This window comes from Peromyscus maniculatus, chromosome 2 (genome assembly GCF_049852395.1).
Source record: "Peromyscus maniculatus bairdii isolate BWxNUB_F1_BW_parent chromosome 2, HU_Pman_BW_mat_3.1, whole genome shotgun sequence".
In the NCBI taxonomy this organism is placed as follows: domain Eukaryota; kingdom Metazoa; phylum Chordata; class Mammalia; order Rodentia; family Cricetidae; genus Peromyscus; species Peromyscus maniculatus.
In genome coordinates this window covers 123,976,107-123,997,291 of record NC_134853.1, presented here as the reverse complement: position 1 = coordinate 123,997,291, position 21,185 = coordinate 123,976,107, and the positions used below count along the sequence as shown (strand labels likewise).

Sequence of the window (21,185 nt, the reverse complement as noted above, 5' to 3'; positions counted from 1 at the left end):
GGTATAGATTTATAGAAATGGGTTAATTTAAGATATGAGAACAGTTAGCAAGAAGCCTGCCATGGCCATACAGTTTGTAAGCAATATAAGTCTCTGTGTTTACTTGGTCGGGTCTGAGCGGCTGTGGGACTAGCAGGTGACAAAGATTTGTCCTGACTGTGGGCAAGGCAGGAAAACTCTAGCTACAGGTGACAGACGCTTTAAAGGGGGGCCAAGGAAGAGATGGCTTGTGTCATTGAGGATGTGCCCTTGAAGAGGGACTGTACCACCTTGATCGTCATCTCTTTTTCTCTTCTCTGGTTCTAGACTCAACTGATTTGCTTCTACACATGATCCTGCCCTAATGTGCCACCATCTTCTATTCTTAGCAGAACTGGGCCAATGCAGGCATTCAACATGCTTCTGAATCTCCGTAAGTGTGGGCTGAACAAACTTTTATTATAACTGAGCTGTCTCAGCACTTTTTTATAGTAATATAAAGATGAGCAGTACAAAGGGTTAACAGTACATGACTAAATGTTTGGCCCGTGCATGTGCCAAACATCAAGACAACACACATGTATTGTCAGCTATATGAGATGATGGGTGATGGTGCTCTGCATGCTGTGAATGTGTTGCTCTGATTGGTTGATAAATAAAATGCTGACTGGCCAGTAGCCAGGCAGGAAGTATAGGCGGGATAAACAGACAAGGAGAATTCCAGGAAGAGGAAGGCTGAGTCAGGAGTTGCCAGCCATACACAGAGGAAGCAAGATGTGAAAGAAGAACTGAGAAAAGGTACTGCTGTGGGATGGTCTGTATGTCAAATTGCTCTGATTGGTCAATAAATAAAACACTGATTGACCAGTGGCCAGGCAGGAATTAGGTGAGACAGGGAGAGAGGAGAATTCTGGGAAGCAGAAGGCTGAGGCAGGGAGACACTGCCAGCCGCCACCATGACCAGCAGCATGTGAAGACGCCGGTAAGCCACCAGCCACGTGGCAAGGTATAGATTTATGGAAATGGATTAATTTAAGCTATAAGAACAGCTAGCAAGAAGCCTGCCACGGCCATACAGTTTGTAAGCAATATAAGTCTCTGTGTTTACTTGGTTGGGTCTGAGCGCCTGTGGGACTGGCAGGTGACAGAGATTTGTCCTGACTGTGGGCAAGGCAGGAAAACTCTAGCTACAAGGTACCAAGCCATGTGGCTAAACATAAGAATTATGGGTTAGTTTATGTGTAAGAGCTAGTTAGTGGTAGGCCTGAGCTAATGGCCAAACAGTTTTAATTAATATAAGCCTCTGTGTGTTTACTTGGGTCTGAGTGGCTGCAGGACTGGTGGGTGAGGGAGATTTGTCCTGACCATGGGCCAGATAGGACACAGGAAAACTTCAGCTACAATGAGGGACAATGTATTTTCAGCTGTTGATCACTTTACCTTTGCAGCAAGCTGTAGTCCAATTTTGTCAGCTTCGGCCTCCAGTGTTCTACTGTACGGTCTATCAAACATATACTAAGAAGAAGCGGGACAGAAAAAAACTCCATTAAGTGGATTTATTTCATGATCAAAGGAATTCAAAAGATGAATGTTAAATTAATTTCACAGAAAATCTAGTATGAAATGTCTGTCCTCTAAGATGTAAAATGTAAATGTTGCCATTGTTTCTTCCATTCAACTCCCACTTTAAACATGAAAAGGAGAAAAGTTAGGCACGTGCCTTCCCGCATAGCCTGTGCTGCCATTAGCTTATTTCATTTTCCATGTATAATCTCCACTGCTGAAGAGAGTGCTGCCTAAGAACCATCCTGGTACAGACCTAGCTGTGGCCAAGGAACACTAATCTCACAGTTCTAAAGGGAAATCGAAATAATACAGGTATATGAGAGCCAATAACACTAGCAGAAAACATCAGTGGGAAAATTAGCCACAGAGGAGAGCCCTGTCTGTGATAAATTATCTTCATTTCCTTTTCTAAATATTGATTAGTTAGGAAAATAAAATTTTCTTCTGACTTAAATTTTTTCAAAAAAACACGAACAGCTATCATAACTTTAATCTTCCCAATTACTTTTATTTATGAGAATGTTTTCCAATTAAATTCTAATTTGCAGTAAACACTAAAACTTTGTAGGAGCTGGAACAAGAAGCAGGACTTTTGATAAAGAAGCTATTAATCCAGAAAGCAACTTTTCAAATACAGCAACTTTTCAAACACACACTTGTGATGGATACAAGCAACCTAAGCCACCATTCACAGTATATAAACACAGAACATGGCTTCCTTCCCCCTCACTTACATCTGTTTTAAGCTGAAGACAGGGGTCAGCTCTCAGTGCACAGGCTGAGTGTGCACCAGGCAGTGTGCTAACCCAGCAAAGCATTGGCTTCAACAGAGGAATTCATGGGGCAATGTGCAAAATGGAGCTAGTAACAATAACAAACTCCTCAATTTGCACAGAGGATTACACCAGCCGACAGTAAAATTAATCCTCCCTATGAACGGAGCTCTTACTTTGTGCCAGGTACCAGGCAAAAGGCTTTAAAGCAGTGGTTCTCAAGCTGGTGTGACTTGTTTGTTCATCTGTCGTCTCTTGAGGACATTTGTAAACGTTTGGAGTTACAAGGTCATGGTGTTGTTACCTAAGGAGTCCCATGTGGGGGACCCACCCCCACTTTTTTCCCCAGAGTACTCTTGAGCAGGGAGAAGTGGGAAATATTCAGATAGAAATATAGACCGGGAGAGACAGATGAAAACACAGGATAGCCTAGGGAGGACCTGAGTCAAAATCTACCAGCCCCTTTTGTCTCTGCTAAAGGACTTTTAAAGGAATGCCAAGGGGTGGAGCAAAAGGCCTTCCTGCAGCATAGACAAGCGCAGACCCTTCCAAACACCTGGTAACATGCATGTGGTCAAGACATCCCCTAATGCAACCCTGCTGTGTAAAGCAAGCTCAGCTCTCACTAGGAAACCTCTGTGGACTCCCACAGTCTCAAATACATGAACTAACGAAATCCTCCTGCCTTAGCTCCTCAAGTAGCTGGGACTATAGGTGCATGCCACCATACCAGCTTCGAGGGGCATTTTTAAATTATTATTTTTATATTAATTTTATGTGTATACGTATTTTTGCCTGCGTATATGTACACCATGCATATGCCTGGTGCACATGGAGGCCAAGAGGGTACCTAATCTCCTGATTACAGACGTGTGTGAGCCACCATATGGGTTCTGGGAGCCAAACTGAACCCAGGTCCTCTACAAGAGTAACAAAGGCTCTTAACCATCTGAGCCATCAAGACACTGTGGAGAGCAAGAACCACGGGCATCTACTGAGTAGTTACCGTATATGCTAGAAAACCCACAATACCAGGACAAGCCCCAACAGCAATAATAATCCAGGCCAAAACATCAGGAGTTCTGCATTAATACGGCCCTGCTGCATCATTCACTCACCACAGTAACTAAGTGAATGGCAAGGAATGTGGACAATTCCCACCCTATAGGGCATCACTGCCAGCATTCCTTAATGCTCCCAAAATATGGTGAGCAGGGTACTGCAGAGAGAAAAACGTCTCTCGACAACAGAGTCACTAAGAAGCCTCAATTTAGGAGAAAAAAAAAATCCACACCAAAGGCATCCCTGTTCTTCAGTTTAGTTATTAAATTGGAAAAATTATGCCTAAGAGGCATAAAATTATTTCAAGGGAAAAACAGCTACATTGCCTTAGTTATCATCACCTCTTCTGATTCTATTAATTTAAAAAGCATCTACTTATAGACAAGGGGAAGCTACATCAACTCCGTTGACAGCCCAGCAGGTCAGTGATAACTAAGTTCCAATGTGACATCCTAACATCTGAATCTAACTGTTCTTTCTTCTTCAATTTGAGAATCATTGTCTCAATCTGATTAACACAGCTGTGGGGATCACAAGACTGATCCTCAGGAAGGCAGTATTTTGAACAATATGAGGGACTTAGTCATGAGATGATTATTATTATCAGCACTAAAGCACCTAAAACTGCCCCCCATGTATTCTAGGCAATGTTGGTTTAACTGTGCATTAACAGCAATGGAGAATGATATGAAGCTACAGCCAGCCCCACACTCATTAAAACTGCAGCCTTCTTGGAAGAGATTCCTGGAGGAAGGACACCACTGTCACAGAGATAAGAGAAGGACTAGTGATTAGGTTTTCTCTCTGTGAAATCAACAACTATGAAAAATAAAGGAAAACAACAACAACAACACAGTAGCTCTTTTAATCGACCCTTGTATATCACTAGACAAATGTAGACTTCCTTAATTAAACACTATATTGGAAGAACACCTAAAAATGACAAACAGACACTGAAATTCCACATCTGACTCCAGGACAGACCTTAGCATAGTTTGGATCCACACTGCTTTACACCGATACTGTTGCATGTCCACCATGGGCCATCTCAGACTCACCTCCTGCAACTTCGATTGTATCCACTGTCCCAGAAGTGCCAAGCTGTCTCGTGGACACACCGCCCAAATCATTGTGAGAAAAATCATACCAAGGAAATCCAGTAGGTGAACCAAGCTAGCCTTTTCTGCCTGAGAATAATAAAATGATAAAAGCCACATTTAGTAAATTCAGACAGTACATATTTACACTTTCTAGCCACCACTTAATCATACTAAATAATTATGTGGGTTCAACTGGCCGACATGAACAAAGACCCAATTTTTTAAAACTATTTTATTATGTTTATTTTTTATTTGTATGTACATATGTGGGGCATGGGCATGCCACAGTACAAGATCAGAGGACAACTTGTGGGGGTCAGGTCGTGTGTCCCAGTTCCCCCCCCCCTGTCTACATGTGGGACCTGGGAGCTAATTCAGGCAGTCAGGCTTGGGCCAGAGTTCTTATTTACTGAACCACCTCACCTGCCAAAGACCCAGATTTCTCCCCTCGTGTCCACGCTGTCTGCTGGGAGGTCCCCTTTTCTTTACTCACACACGGGTGAATCATTTATGCCTTTAACATTTTACTACGTTTGCTGAGCTAATTAGTCATCGTCATAGACAGTGAGAATTAATAAACTAGTTTCTTATATTAACCAGCACAATGATTCCTCTGGTACAATAAGCCCCATTTTATAGATAATGAAATGCAAATGGAGATTTTATGACTGCCCCAATTCACACAGCTATTAGTAAAAGGACCAAAAAGATCCAAGCTGAGGCTATTTTGGTTTCTAACGTAGACACTATATTCTACACATCAAATAAAAGTATTTATCACACTTATATTGTTACATAAAGCCTAAGTATATATAATAGATAATGCACTTAAGACAAGAAAATTCAGAAAAAGATTACAAGTTTAATTAAAATAAAGGTATTTTGGTGTTTATGACCTAATGCATGAAAGCATAACACATTTATACAAGTTTTTGGTTTTGAAAATTTGGTATTTCTCACTGAGAGTTGGTTTCTGAGTTTTGGACATACTCACAGCAGTAGCCAGGAAAGGTTTGTATAAAATGTGTGTTCTGACCAGGAATCCCTAGTAAAAGTTAAATGCACGAGCTTACTCACCACTCATTAGTGCACGTTAGCATAAAAATGCTGATACAGACTTGGTACCAGTCACTACCTGAATGGACACAACACGGCTGAAAACTAAAATCAGACTATGTATGACCTTAACAAGATAATCTCTCCTCACAAAACAACTATCACCTAACAATCGTTAGCTGTAAAACAATTATTAAATTACTTTACTATGAAAGACTGAAGTCAAAATGATAGTGTTTATGAAGAGAATAAACTTGTTATGGATTATTAAAGAATATAACTGAGGCTGGAAAGAGAGCTCAGCGGTTAAGAGCACTGGCTGCTCTTCCAGAGGTTCTGAGTTCAATTCCCAGCAACCACATGGTGCCTCATAACCATCTGTAATGAGATCTGGTGCCCTCTTCTGGCCTGCAGGCATACATGCAGGCAGAACACTATACATAATAAATAAATCTATTTTTTTTAAAATAGAGTATAACTGTTATTAGTCTTAAAAAAATAGAAATATTTTTAAAACTGCGTATTTATAGAAAAAAAAAGAAACAGCATAAAAGTCATGTTCAATCAAAGCTAAGACTTCCAAAAGAGAAAACAGTGTGTTAATTAAAGAGATCTTTGTCAAAGAAACAGTAACTGTTTTCCATCATGGCTGTTCCCTGCCTCTTCTGTTCATCTGACCACCACCCTGCACTGGTCGGGGTGGTGACCCTACCCTGACAGGCCATGACTGGATGCCAGAAATCAAATCAGCTGAATGGTACCACCTTTTAAAGCTACAACAACCACAGCTGATTCGTTTTTTGCAGTTATGACGTGGCAATATATTTTTTCTGAAAATATCTCTTGACCACAAAGGGAATGAACTTTTTCCAGACCTCACAGCCAATTTCATAATAGAATACGCTGTGAGATCATTAACTTTCTGTCCTACTGTGTACTCAGTACAGGTTTAAGTTTAACCTGTCTTTAGGAAAACAATGCAACCAAACTTACTCTGCCTTGGATTTCTAATGCAATCAGCTTTTACAATGAAAGCTAATGCACAGCTTTAATCTTAAATCATGTTACTTTACCATGCCCTGACCCAGAATAGTGTGTGTGTGTGTGTGTGTGTGTGTGTGTGTGTGTGTGTGTGTGTGTTGTGGCAATCATTTGCTGCTAGCAGCCAACAGGTCAAAAGCAGCCTTAAACAACAGATCTCCAATAACTGTTGGAAGTAACATGTAGATGCAAGTTGGCAGCACCTGCTTGCAATATTGGTGCTATTATAGGTCAGATGAGGTCAGTAAAGTCACCTCTTCTCTTGTAAAACCATTAAAGATTTCTGCTTAAAGATTATCATGTCTTCTGTGTTGTTCAATAAACATGGAGCAAAGTCCTTTTTTACAGACAGGCATAAACAGAGACACAGGCACAAATTCAAACACACACACAGATACAGGCAACAGGGACAGATAGATCACACACATACATGCAAGAGGCAGATGGAAGACACAGGGAGAGAAGTGGAGAAACCAACTTTGGGCTTACACTTTGCCAAACTAATCCAAGAGAAAGTTTGTGTCTCATTCACTAATGCATCACTGATGAATTATGACACCATTATTTGAGAGATGTTAGAATACACTATAACGATACTATCTCTGTTGCTTAGATTTGTTCTTATATATATTTAGGGAAAATATTTTTTAAAAATTTTCCTTTGCTCAAGAGAAATCAGGGATGCTTCAAAAAAGAACTTTGGCCCAGCTCATCTTATTATTCTTCTAAAGAATACATAGAATTTTTAAATGACTTTGAGAAAGATTAATAAACGTTATAGTTTCCATTTGAAGTTAATAATATTTGCACTTATGATTTAGCATATTGCAAATTCTTTCACAAATATTTCACAAAAATACCAGCACGTGCTGATTAAAAATAAAAATATACTTATCTCAATATGCACAGATGATCCATTCACATTTTTAATGAATAGCAGTAAAAAATGAGTACAAAAATATGTTTCATGAGTTATTAAAGACCTATGTGGCCACTGTTAGTCTTTTTAACTGTTAGTTTCCTAATATATAAATCAGGGATGATAGATACTCATAAGTTATTAAAGCTCTGAATGAGAAGGAACATTTTAGATGAAACTCAGTAAACTATCCTGGCAAAGTATCATTACTGCTCCACATTCATATCACATTGCATATCATTTAGACATTTTCCAACAATATTCCAAGACATCTTTTGAAAATGATTAAGAATAAAAAATTGATCTACCACTTAAATAATAGTATCACTTTCCAACAATTAATTTTCTGACTAGACTACAAGTACATTAATAATTATGGAAGTTTAAATTTTAATGTGAAATAATTAGAGGTTGAGACTAATTACTTTTTAGCAAAAGAGACAGGTGATAAAAACAGTATTTAAAAGAAACACTAATTATTCAGTATCATATACTAAAGACTGCAAAAGTCTCAAAATTAGCTAATCACTTTTTTTCAGGTACAGAATACGGCAATTACATTCCATCATTAAAGAAGAAAAAACAATCCTGAACAGATTGGTTTCCTTAAGGATACAACTTGGTACTATCAAGGCAGCCTTCACCAGCTGCATGCCATTTGGATACTCACGGCGTGCCCCAGGACAGCATGTGCAATCTCATGGCCCAGAAGGAAGGAGAGCTGGTGAGTGTCAGTTACACTATTCAAAAGCCCAGTGAAAACAAACACTTGTCCATTCTGCACATCAAAAGAATAATAGAAGCAATTAGCCCACAGTAAAACTTAAAGACATTAAAGCTAGCAACAAAAATGCATTTTAAAGTATTTACTGACCGGAAGAACAAAGGCATTTACATCTGGGGAATCAACCACATGAATCACCCAGTTGATCTCGGGGATCCCTGGGACATCTTGATTGCATTGTGTTAGATGATGTACCACCTCTTTAACAGTCAGGTGTCGGGGGTCTCTCTCAGGCAGCATATCGTTTTTAAATTCTTCCATCCACTACAAGATTTTTAAAACAGTATTATTTAAGAGCTTTTGCACTACAAATGCTTATGCTGCTTCATGGAAAGTGCATCATTTGACTAGTGTTGGGCATTTTAAATTTGAATTGTGAAAAAAATTTATATATCAAACACATTTCTAAAATTTGAATTATTCATGTAAAAGCAGTATAGTTTCTCACAAAGGATTAAAATATTAGATTTTTTTCATATAAACATGATTCAATCCAAATTTTATTCTTCTTTTCTATTAATCTATATACAAGTAAAATGCTTAAATATTTCTACCTTCCTAAGAGTTTCAGAAAACAAAACTGCCTAGATAACAAAGGATTCACATTAGAAACTTCATATAAAAAGAAAACTTCAGGGCTGGGGATATAGCTCAGTTGGTAGAGTGGTCACGCTCATAGCATATGCAAAGCCCAAGTTCGATCCTCAGCAAAACATAAACCCAGTGAGGTTACATACACATCCTTGTAATTTGAACACTGGAGAGGTAGAACCAGGACGATTAGAAGGTCATCATCTACTGCATAGTAAGTTCAAAGCCAGCCTGGGATACAAGAAACCCTCTTTCAGGAAAAGAAGAGTAAAGGAAGGAGGGAAGGAGGGAGGGAGGGAGGGAGGAGGGAGGGAGGGAGGGAGGGAGGGAGGGAGGGAGGGAGGAAGGAAGGAAGGAAGGAAGGAAGGAAGGAAGGAAGGAAGGAAGGAAGGAAGGAAGGAAGGAAGGAAGGGTCAAAGAAAACTAATTACTTTCATAATCCACTAAATGGAAGAACACCCCATTCATAATATAGACTTAGGGTTTTACAAAAAGAGACATTATCTCACTAATTGTAAAGGGTTTGATCCACACAGACTGAAAGAAAATCACTAAGATCTCAGAATTAATGGACACATCATTTCTCTATGTGATGCTGACTAAAAAGCCTAGCCATTTCATATATGAAGACATTTTTTCTGAAGCCTTTTTCTGAGAGATTCTGTCATACACACAGAAAATTAAGGATATTCTACAAATATTTAATTCCATAAAATATATAGTTTAACATATAAATCAAGTTGAGAACCATTTTCAAGATGCATTATAAACTTAAAAGACTATCAAATGCCATTTTAAAGAATTAACCAATGTAAACAAATGAAAAAGTCCTCTATCATGGTGATATATTGTGTATCAAATAAAGCTTGCCTGAAGATCAGAGAGCAGAACAGCCACTAGACTAAACATAGATGCCAGGCAGTGCTGGCACACACCTTTAATCCTGGCACTTGGAGGCAGAGAGAGTCAGGACTCAGAGGATTTTAGTCAGAGGATTCATGGAGTCAGTGAATTGAGGCATGGCAATGGCTTGTTCCTTTGTCTCTCTGATCTTTCAGTAAATTTTATTAGGCTACACAATGTATCACCACACTCGATTAATCCCTCTCCAAGAACATAGAGTCTCTGTATCTTAGTTTGCTGCCTATTGCTGTGATAAACACCCTGACCAAAAGCCACTTGGAGAGGAAAGGGTTTATTTCATCTTACACTCTGTGGCCACAGTCCATCATCGAAGATAGTCAAGGCAGGAACTCAAGACAAGTACGTGGTGGCAGGAAGGAGAACAGAAGCCCTGGAAGAACGTTGTTTCCTGGTGTTCCCCTCAGTGCCTGCTTAGTTTGTTTTCTTATACACCCCAGGACCACCTACCCAAGGATGGCACTGCTTACACTGAGCTGGGCTGTCCCACATCAATCATTCATCAAGACAATGAGCCACGGGCTTGCTTATGGGCCACTCTTATGCAGGCATTTTCTCAGTAGGGGCTCCTTGTCGATTGGATGATTCCAGCTTGTGTCAAGTGGACAACACACTAGTTTGCACACTATGTAATTAGAGTACTTTATGACATTTCTGTAGGAATGTTTGGATTCACAGACCAATAGATTAAGCAATAAAAATGTCTAATCATATAAACACACTTATACATATATACAGATCCATATGTATACATACTGCATATAATATATGCAAATCCATTCATATATTCATGTATTTTAATTTTTAAGCTATCTGAATAGTGTAAGATATACCAATTTCATACAAGGTTTCTTCCAATCTTTCTAAAATATTTTTCTCAATCTATCTTCCTATTAAGACTAAATTCTAGGAGATATTTTAAATTTCTGTATGTATTCTAAGATATTGTTATTATCTTACATAAGAATAATTTTTTATAGTAAAAAGTCATTGCTATCTGTGATGGTTTAAAAGAAAATGGTCCCCAAAGGGAGTGGCACTATTAGAGGTATGACCTTGTTGGAGGAAGTGTGTCACTGTGGGGGTGGGCTTTGAGGTTTCATATATACGCAAACCACACACACCCAGTGTCTCAGTCCACTTCCTGTTGCCTTTGGATCAAGATGTAGAATTCTCCAGCATCATGTCTGCTTCCACTCTGCCATACTCCCAGCCTCCATGCTCCCTGCCATGATGATAATAGACTAAACCTCTAAAACTGTAAGCCACCTCAATTAAATGTTTTCCTTTCTAAGAGTGTCATGGTCATGGTGTCTCTTCACAGCAATAGAAACCCTAACTAGGACACTATCAATGATAACTCTCCTTTGATAAGCTCATGTATTCATTTGCATTAAACAGATAGGAAAACCCAAGTACCCTGAAGCCATCGCCTATTCAACCAATGGCATTCAGCACATCCCTGAATGTGGAAAATACTGGAACACAATGACAGTCTCCATCCTTGAGGACACACAAGGACACAAAGTGTGTAATGTGTCACTCCCTAAGTTATTATACTTCTCAAGGAGTTGAGATTTCTGAATCACCTTTATTATGTACTCAGAAAGCAAGTGATTATGGTAGCACACACCTGCGAACCTCAGCCCTTAGGAGGCTGAGACACAGGGGTCACAGGCTGATGGCCAACAGGGCAAAACTCTGTTTTAAGAAGAAAAAAAAATGGCAGAAAATACAATAAGATTTCAAAAGCCAAAATTGATATTTGGAAAAATTACAACTATCTTATTATACCATCTTTATTTTTTATTAAGAATTTTTTTATTCATTTTACACCTGACCTTCAAGGTATAAAAATTCTCACAACATATTTACTTATTTGATACATAAAAACTAAGCATGACTTTGCATGGTGTGTTAGTTCCTAGGATAAAATAAACAAACCAACAAGGCTGTTGGTCCCACGGAGCTTAGCTTAGTAAGGCAGATGGACAAAGGCCATGGTAAGTTCCCCTAAGGTAGAGAAAGCAAAGAAAAGGAAAAGTACCATGCCGAGCATGGGGCACAATCACAAAGATCCAGTTCCCAGCTCAGCCTGAACGAGTTACCCTGTTTGAGCATCAAGCAAGGCTTTGCTGAGCAGGAAACAGTGAAATACAGATTTGAGCAGAGCAGGGGCTCCTGGGGGACAGGGTGCAGAGGAAAGACCACTGCACATGGTGCAAAGCCCTCTCCCAGGTATGAGACCTGGAAAAAATTACTACTGTTGTATCAAAACCTAAAATTAAAAGTAGTACATCTTCCATATTTAAAGACACCTCCTGCTTTAGTGCTACTGTATGCAGTCTAGTAAAGGACAATTCTTGCTACGTACCACTTTGTATTCCAGGTCTGACAGAAGTCTGAAGTGCTCCTTCCCCAGTAACAGCAGTTTGCTCCTTCCGGTGACAGGGCTCACTTCCAGGTGGGTGAAATAAAACACTACAAACAGCAGGCCAGAGGCACTCAGACCAAGGAGCAGCTTCCACTTATTCTTCTTCACACTGTCTTTAAATAGCTCCTTCTTGTTAGGAGGAAGTGCCTGCCACCATTTCCTTATGCCCCTGTGACAAATCAGAAATGCAGGGTTGGTAAGTGCATGTTCACACACCACCAAAACTCACACGCATGTGCTAGCATTCTATGGGGCCAGTCACTTCAATCTTCATGTTTCTCTGTACACATAGCTTTTTAACTTGTAAAATCCTTAGCTAAAGGATAAAAGTCATCAACTCTATAAAGCCTTACTTAAAATCCCCAAGGCTCATTTGAATCTTCCTCTTCAGCTAGTGTGAATGCAAACACTCAAGTGAGTCGTTGTTTTACAAGTCCCGCTAACCAACACTTACTGTCTACCATACTTGAAGTGCTGCTCTAGTTATGCACAAATCACCTCATTGGCTCTTCCTAACACCTTGTCACGGAGAACAACCTAGCCAAGGTCACAGAGGTAGCAGGAGGAAAACCCACAGTGTAAGGGAATGCCATTTCCTGAGACTGACCACTTAAACCACTTCACACGGATAACATGCCCAGACAATCATCTTGGGGTCATGAAGGATACATCTGTACCTTTCGGCACTGCTCCTCAGACTCCAGCTCAGTCTGCAATGGTCCAGCAAGGAGCAAGAGATGCTACCTCGGCACCCGCTCCGGCAGTAAGCGGCACTGCTCAGAAGCAGAGGCCCCACTCTCATTGCTAGAGCATGAAGAGGGGAGGGAGGATGGGAAGCGCCACAGTAAAGAAACATGCACCACGGTCACAGATGCCACCTGGGGAGGGCCCTGCTGGCTGGCGAGAGTTCTCTCAAGTGCTGGGCTGGGTTCATAAACATTTTGACAAGAAGCAATGTTTTCAATAGTGGGACAAAAACATTTCCCTGTACATACGTTTGTCAAGTCTTAATAAAATTTATTTCACACACACATAGATACATACAAGAATTCATTTTACAAAGCAATTTTGTAAAGTTCCTATAATTTACCAAGTTCCCGCTCTCATATTTCCACCAAAAGGTCACTGGATTCAATATCAAAGGCTTGGTCTCTGGCCTGGGGCACTACTAGATGGCAGGACCCTTGGGAGATGGTCTAGTGGAAGGATGTGGGGTCACTAGGGGGTGTCCTTGAAGGGAATGTTAAGACCCCAATGCCTACCCATGTCTCTCTTTGCCTTCCTGGCCATCATGAAATGGACAAGTCTCCTCTGCCATGGATTCCCACCATGATGCACTGAGCTGCCTGGGCCTAAGCGACCACGGACTGAAACCTCTGAAAGCATGAGCTGAAATACGTCTTTGCTCCCTTTATTATCTCAGATGTTTCAGTGTCAGAAAGCTAACACACAGACATACATGAAATGCCTTAGAAAAGAGACTGAACCAGAGGATCATAAAAACACTTTTGTGAGGTTATTTGGGGTTTTGTTTTGTTTTGTTTTTTGAGACATTTGAGACAGGTTTTTGTTGTTGTTGTTGCTGCAGCTGTGGCTATCTTGGAACTCACTTCATAGAACAGGTTGACCTTGAACTCACAGAGATCTTCTTGCCTTCCAAGTGCTGGGATTAAAGGCATGCACCACCACCGCCCACCCACTTATTTCCTATTTACAACATTTATAGAATTGCTACTTATTTATATATGGAACATACTATAACAGGAAATTTATAGTAGTAAAATCAACATCAAATCAAACAATTTTAAAGAAATAGAACTCACAAAGCCATCATCCCTACAAACAAGGATGAGCTGGTTACTTAGGACCAATGTAGATACCTATTTTCTGACCTTCAAGATCAAACATGTACAATTAAATGCATTGCAGAAGAATTCTTAAAATTTTAATAAAAGCAAACTGGGTTGTGAGTATGGGAGGAAATAGACAGCTGGGGGGGGGAGCAGCCTCGTCAGCAGACGTAAGAAACCTTTAGGAAGAGATGGTTTGCCTTCTTCAACCTTCATGTCATAAGGGGGAAGGGACTGAGAAACAAGCACTTAGCTATAACTAAGTAATCACAAAGGACTACCAAGAGAAACATAGGAAGGACGCCTTAAAAACAAGGGTAGAAATGAGCATTACTAACGTGGCTAAGTCTGAGCCCCTACTTATATGAGTGAAGACCTTCATTTCATGCTTATTGCCTAAAATTCCACACAATCAAAAGGCAATGTTCTTAAGTGCTGTTGTTACACAAGTTGGTGCCAATACTTCCCATTCCCCTGTAATTAGAAATGTGAAATCTTTTAGAAACGTCTGTAGCAACAAAACTTGAGGGTCATATTTCTGTACAATAAACAAGTTATTTCAAGATTATTAAATCACACACAACAAGACTGGTAGAACTTACCTTTAGAAACTCAAATTTTGAGCTGAGTATGGTATAGGGGAGAGTTTCTTTAAAACTACAGTTTTATAAACTACTAAGGTTAATTATTAAGAATTATTGTAAGTTGCTAAAAATGTGAATATAAAAATTCAAGAACTTTAACACAAATGCCGTTTCCCCTCTCCCCCAAAGTATTTTTACCTGCCCACAATGATGGCAAGGAGCTTCTGCACTGGCTTCAGAATGAGCAGCAAGAAAGGAACTGGGGCGGCCAGACCCCGTGGGGATGTGTGGAAACTCTGGGCAGCTCTTACGGCTGGGCAGCTCAGAGGGCAAGGGGCTATGAGAGGATGGCCAACCACTTTCCTCCACCCTTGTCTTGAAAAAGAATCACCCCACACAGTCCGTTTGTAGGTAAGCATCCCCATTTCCTGGCTTTGAGCATTTGAAAAGCATCTTGATTTTTTGTTACTGAGAGTCCTGTAGAAATGGAAGTTTCCAGGCAGTAAAGTCACCGAATGACACTGGCGGACTGTGTTAAGTCCTCGGCTCCCATTTCCTACTGGGGGCCCTCGTGGGTGTGAACAGCCTGCTGGTGGGCTCCACTGTTTCCAGTTGGCCAGGAAAGCCACTCCAGAGAGAAAACGGTTTCTCGTGGCAGCCTGCAGTCCATGAAGGAAGCTCATCCTGCATTTGCTTGGTTATCTAAAACACACCAAAAAAAAAAAAAAAAAAGATATAAGCACTTGTGGAAAATACGTATTTACAAACTGGGAATACAATGCTTAAGGGAGGTGTGTTAACCATCCTAAGATAGCATTTGCCTGTGTCTCTGCCCATCACCCACAGCAGCACCTTTCAACAGAACAAACCAAAGGAGTACACACAGCACTAGTTCACTACACAGCGCTTATTTTCAACAATTGCATCTTCTCACTTCATTTAAAAAGAAAAACGCGTTGTTTTTTAATTGCAGGGAATCTATTTGATCAGAAAAATCACTTGAGGGGAATGAGAAATATCTTAGGTAAAACAGCAATAAATGTGTATCAGTTGACAAATAAAAAATGAATATAATGGGACAGTAAAGCCTAATTTAAAAAATTCAAATATATTCTTTCAAATAAAACCACGAGACTTATTAGCCTGGCATGGTGGCACACGCCTTTAATTCCAGCACTTGGAAGGCAGAGGCAGGTGGATCTCTGAATTCAAGACCAGCCTGGTCTATAAAAACAGAGAGAGACAGACAGACAGACTGACTGACTGACTGACTGACTGACTTTTAATCGGAGTCAGGATGTAAGAAGAGAGACTTGAATGCCACCTAAAAATGGCTTTAAAAACAGAATAAATAAAACAAGGGTTTCAAACTACTTGGCAATAGGCGATGAAGGACAGAGAGATTGGAAACAAGATGAGACCCTACGACTGCCCCAGAGAACCGCCTGATGAGTTTCCAAAAAAACATAGACAGGAAAGACTAGCCCCTTAACTGCCCTAACCTGAAGGTGTGAAGCTGGGGGATCCTGTGGACCAGGTAGCTGGACCTATGGGCGGAGGAAGGGAACCCGGAACAGTACCGAGAGAACTCAGCAGGCCCCTCCCTAGTCCACTGAGTACTAAGTGGTCACGTGAGTAAGAAATTTCCCTGAAGCTTAGAAAGAACCGTAATTACAGGGCACAATACAGAGGGCAGAGTGCACTGCCTGCTCCCATTGATCACAGTGGGAAAACTTAGCATTTGTAAGTCACGGGCATTGGGTGGAAGAGCCTGGCCTCAGCACTAGAGGAGAATTAGTACCGCCCTGAGAACGGCTCTGCCCCAGTAAGAGTGCGTGGTTCTTAACTGGCAGATAAGATCCAGCTTGGTACAATGATACTCAAAGAGATGAAACTGCTTCTAATAACCACATCCTGGATTTCCTTCAAAAAAGCTCAAGAATCAAAAATACCTGACACCAAGCAACATACAATTTACAATGTAAAATTACCAAGCAGGAAATGAGATCAGCAGGGAAGAAGAAATATTAGTCAAAGGAAGCTAACACCTAGGTAATACAAATGGCAGTATTAGTAGACAAGGATATTTGAGTCACTGTTTTAACTATATTCCACGTGTTAAAGCAACTCCAGAAAAATTCTCAGCATGTTTTATACAGACATGGAATGCATATTTTTAAAAGGTTATCTCCAATTTCTAAATAAAACCACAAAATTGAGGATGAAAAGGACCCTGGGTAACATTTACAGCTGATTGATAGGTCATAGTGGAAATAAGGACTTGTGAACTTAATGACCAATCAGAGCTAAAACAGACAGAAAATGCAAGAGGCATCAATGAGATAGTTTAATCCTGTCGTGGCTACAGTCCTCAAATGAGGCAAGGGTGGGTAAGAGAAAAAGATCTCAAAGAGGCAGTGGCCAGAGCTGGGCCAAACGGAATGAAAGCTGTAAACCCATAAATCTACGAAGTTCAATGAACCACACGAGAAAAACACAAAGGAAATTCAGACCATGGACCTCCACTGGGTAGCATTCTAGCTTCTTCTCCAGCCCTGTCTCTAGCCTGCTGCAGGGGGAGCAGCAACTGCTAACAAGCTCCTCCTCCATCTTCACAGCTACAAGAAATGCAGTCTGTCCAGCCCAAGGCCTTGAGTTATGTAGGGCTTTGGTTCTTATCTAACTGCCTGCAAACTGTCCAGCCTCCCAGCCAGGGGTTCCCCGTATTCCTTGTAATGACCATCATAGATGACCTTAGTGCACCCACCCACTCAGCAAACTTAGAAAAGGAAGGAATTCCTTTTGTGTCCCCGATCTCCCCTTAGGGGAGAATCTGGGTTCTAGTCACCAACATGGTGGCTGGTGTCTGTTTACCTGAAGTAAGCTTCAGTGAGTGTACTACTGAACCAGCTCTCAAACCTCCATCCTTATCTAACTGGAACAACTCCTAAGTACAATCAAAGAAAAAAAAATGTCACATTTGACATCTTAAGTAAAATATATGGACCCTTTGAAAATACACACTACCATAGCTCACTCAAGAAAACACAAAGAGCCCTATAACTACTTTACACGCTGTAGTTTGAACATGTACAAACTACTGTGCATTAATTGTACAGCAATCAACTATTTTTGAAAGGTACTGAGAAAGGCTGGTAAGAAAGTTCAGCAGGTAGGGCACTTGCTACCAAGCTGATGAGCTGAGATCAATCTGTGTGACCCACATGAGTGGAAGGAGAACCAGCTCCTTCAAGTTGTCCTCTAATACCCACACATGTGCTACGACATACACATGCATACAGACACACACATTCATACAAACAGATTTTGGGAGAAAAAAAGACAGACTAATCAAATATACTGGATAAACTCTGCAGTTCAAAAGAAAACATCAGCCTCAGAAGTGAGACAAATGGGTGAGTCTGAATACAGATTTGTTGTTGTAGGTAATTATTTTTCTTAGATGATAATGATATGGAGGTGAATATCTAATTCCTAGCATACCTGATGAAGTATCTACTCTGAATGAAACTTACTTCCAAGTACTCTTGCTAATACATGCACACATGTACACCCCCACACAACTGTACTTCCACACACATATATGTAGCTAGAGTTTTCCTGCCTTGACCACAGTCAGGACAAATCTTTGTCACCTGCCAGTCCCACAGCCGCTCAGACCCAACCAAGTAAACACAGAGACTTATATTGCTTACAAATTGTATGGCCGTGGCAGGCTTCTTACTATCTGTTCTTATAGCTTAAATTAACCCATTTCCACAAATCTATACCCTGCCACACGGCTTGTGGCTTACCGGCATCTTTTCATGCTGCTTGTCAGGGTGGCGGCTGGCAGTGACTCCTTCTGCCTTCCTGTTCTTTTATTTCTCCTCTCTGTTAGTCCTGCCTATACTTCCTGCCTAGCCACGGCCAATCAGTGTTTTATTAATTGACCAATCAGAGCAACTTGACATACAGACCATCCCACAGCACAGCCAAGTGCAGACCATCTCAGATACCTGCACTCAGGCCCATGGTCCTAATCATCCTCTATGCAGACCTGATAGGTAAAGCCACGAGGAACCCAAGAACAGGCTCCCACAGGACATACAGAACATGCCACAGCACATATACATACACAGGATGCAGAGCCAATGCTGTGCATACTGATAATCATATCTATGTGGTTATATGTATGTTCCTTAAATTTTCTCTCAGTTTTTCTAAATGTTTTAAAATCTTCTTAGGAGGGTTGTGAGACTAACTTTACTAATACAGTATTAATACCTAAAAAGATGTTTCAGCACTGCCAATTTAAGTGACTAGCGTTCTTTGCATCGTTGACAATTTGAAGGTTATTAGACTGTACTTGTATGTGATTTATACACTATACCTTTGTGTTATTAATTTATAAAGTGAATAAGGCAATGCTAAGTGAAAATTAACCCTTTGGTAGTCCTTTTTGAGTTACTATGAATTAAAAATGAGTAGAGTCAATTTAACCTACTAATAGCTTGACATTAACAAAATACTTTCTGTTGTGGTATATTTGCTTGCACTGTGACACTTCAAGACTGTGTTAATAAAGTTAAACTTGGATGGGAGGCAGAGTCTGTGACCTGTTAACAAGAATTAACCATAGAGATTTTGGAGGACCCGGGATACAATAGAGAGGCACAGGAAGGAGTAGGGAGGGACTTTTGATCTGGGAAGTGTGGAAAAAGGACAGCTAGTCACTCCTCTGCCACTTCTTTGATCTATCAAGTTTTTACCACGATACTTGACTCCAAGTTTTTATTGATAATAGAACAATTTAGATAAAAACTTCAACTTTCTGGCTTGTTTCTTCTGTGTTGCACTAAACTGAGAAGTTGAAATGATGATGACGATGATGATGATGATAATAATAATAATTTACACCTGAAAATTATTTCAAATGTATTATGTATAGGAAAGTGACTGAGAACTGTGCTGTTGGGCCTCCTTGCCATGCAGACAGCTCTTCCCCAGACCTAGATGACATAGGTCAGTCACTCCAGCGGCTCTTGACACACTCACGAGATGTAGATAACAGCTTCAAGGGGCTGCTGCTGGCAGAACACGGCATCCTGTCTTACAGTAACTGTTTTTAAAAGTAGAAGCAATACCATCTACGGTAATAACAGAAAGCACAGCATCACCATTAGCAAGTACTGCATGCTGCACACAGCTGTGGGTCCTGTATGTGAGTAATGCCTTAGACGGCATTAGGACAGATACGCTGTCACTAGGCAACAGGAGTGTCTGGGCTCCATAGTAACCTAACAGGACCATCCTCACATATTTGAACAAGTCGTTGAGTTCTTCACTGGCTAAGTGGTATGGAAGTTACCGAAAGAGCATAAAATATAGTCCTTATCCTTGTGGAAGTAGCATTCTAATCAAGAAGACAAAGGTGAGTTTAATGGGGAAAAATACATAAATTTTCTTATTAAAGCCATGTACTCTGAAAAATAAAACAGGAGAGTAGGATATTCCAGAGCAGTGGGCTAGCTACACAAAGCAAAAGTCTCTCTTACGCCATTTGGATAGAAGGAAAAAAAAAAAAAAACTGTTTCACAAGGAAAAGTATATTTAAGCTTTTTTTTTTTTAACTAGAAATCAAACTACAAAAACAACATGAACATTTTCTTTCCTTCAAATCTGATGACTTACTGCCCTAAAGTTTTAACACTTGCCTGGCCATGGCCTCAACTTAGGGAACGGGCCAGCAGGTCATGTTAGTCCCTTAAGGCCATTGGTCTCAAAGCTAACAGCAGACACCTACCACAGAGAAAACCTCACCTTAAGCAGCTGTAGCATAGGAATATAAAGATGTTTGTGTGTAGGGTCTACAGTTGGTGCTGCAGCAAAGCAAGCCCATGCAAGCCGGACCTGTGAGGAGAAGCTCTGCAAGTGTTTGCACAGAAAGGATGCTGGGATACTCATGTTGTAAGTGAGAGACCACAGAGGGAGAGAGGGACAGACGGAGGGAGAGAGGGAGAGAGGGAGAGAGGGAAGGAGAGAGAGAGGGAGAGAGGAAGGGAGGGAGAGAGGGAAGGAGAGAGAGAGGGAGAAAGGAAGGGAGGGAGAGAGGGAGGGAGGGAGGGAGGAAGGGAGGGAGGGAGAGAGGGAGACTACCCATTGATGCATAGGAACACCTGCTGTGGGATGTTCTGTATGTCAAATGTGTTGCTCTGATTGGTTAATAAATAAAACACTGATTGGCCAGTAGCCAGGCAGGAAGTATAGGCGGGACAAGGAAAGAGGAGAATTCTGGGAAGTGGAAGGCTGAGGCAAAGAGATGCTGCCAGCCGCCGCCATGACAAGGGAGATGTAAGGTGCCAGTAAGCCACAAGCCACATGGCAACTTATAGACTAATAGAAATGGGTTAATTTAAGATATAAGAACAGCTAGCAAGAAGCCTGAGCCACGGCCATACAGTTTAAGTAATATAAGTCTCTGTGTGTTTACTTGGTTGGGTCTGAGCAGCTGCGGGACTGGCA

General features: G+C 40.7%; 1 protein-coding gene across 5 annotated transcripts in view; it reads right to left on the bottom strand.

Annotated features, from left to right (window-relative positions):
• The window catches only part of Oma1 (OMA1 zinc metallopeptidase), a 61,452-nt gene that overhangs the window by 37,030 nt on the left and 3,237 nt on the right, over positions 1-21,185 (bottom strand). For 4 of the 5 annotated variants that reach the window (XM_006987191.4, XM_006987190.4, XM_076564626.1 and 1 more), the window contains exons 2-7: positions 14,859-15,362; positions 12,167-12,395; positions 8,371-8,544; positions 8,167-8,274; positions 4,439-4,567; positions 1,420-1,494 (exon numbers count right to left, since the gene is read on the bottom strand). In XM_006987191.4, coding sequence (XP_006987253.2) covers positions 1,420-1,494; positions 4,439-4,567; positions 8,167-8,274; positions 8,371-8,544; positions 12,167-12,395; positions 14,859-15,343 — 1,200 coding nt within the window. In that variant the 5' untranslated portion in view covers positions 15,344-15,362. Of the gene's footprint in view, positions 1-1,419; positions 1,495-4,438; positions 4,568-8,166; positions 8,275-8,370; positions 8,545-12,166; positions 12,396-14,858; positions 15,363-16,162; positions 16,267-21,185 lie in introns of those variants that run through there. The other variant, XM_016005714.3, reaches the window with a different exon arrangement.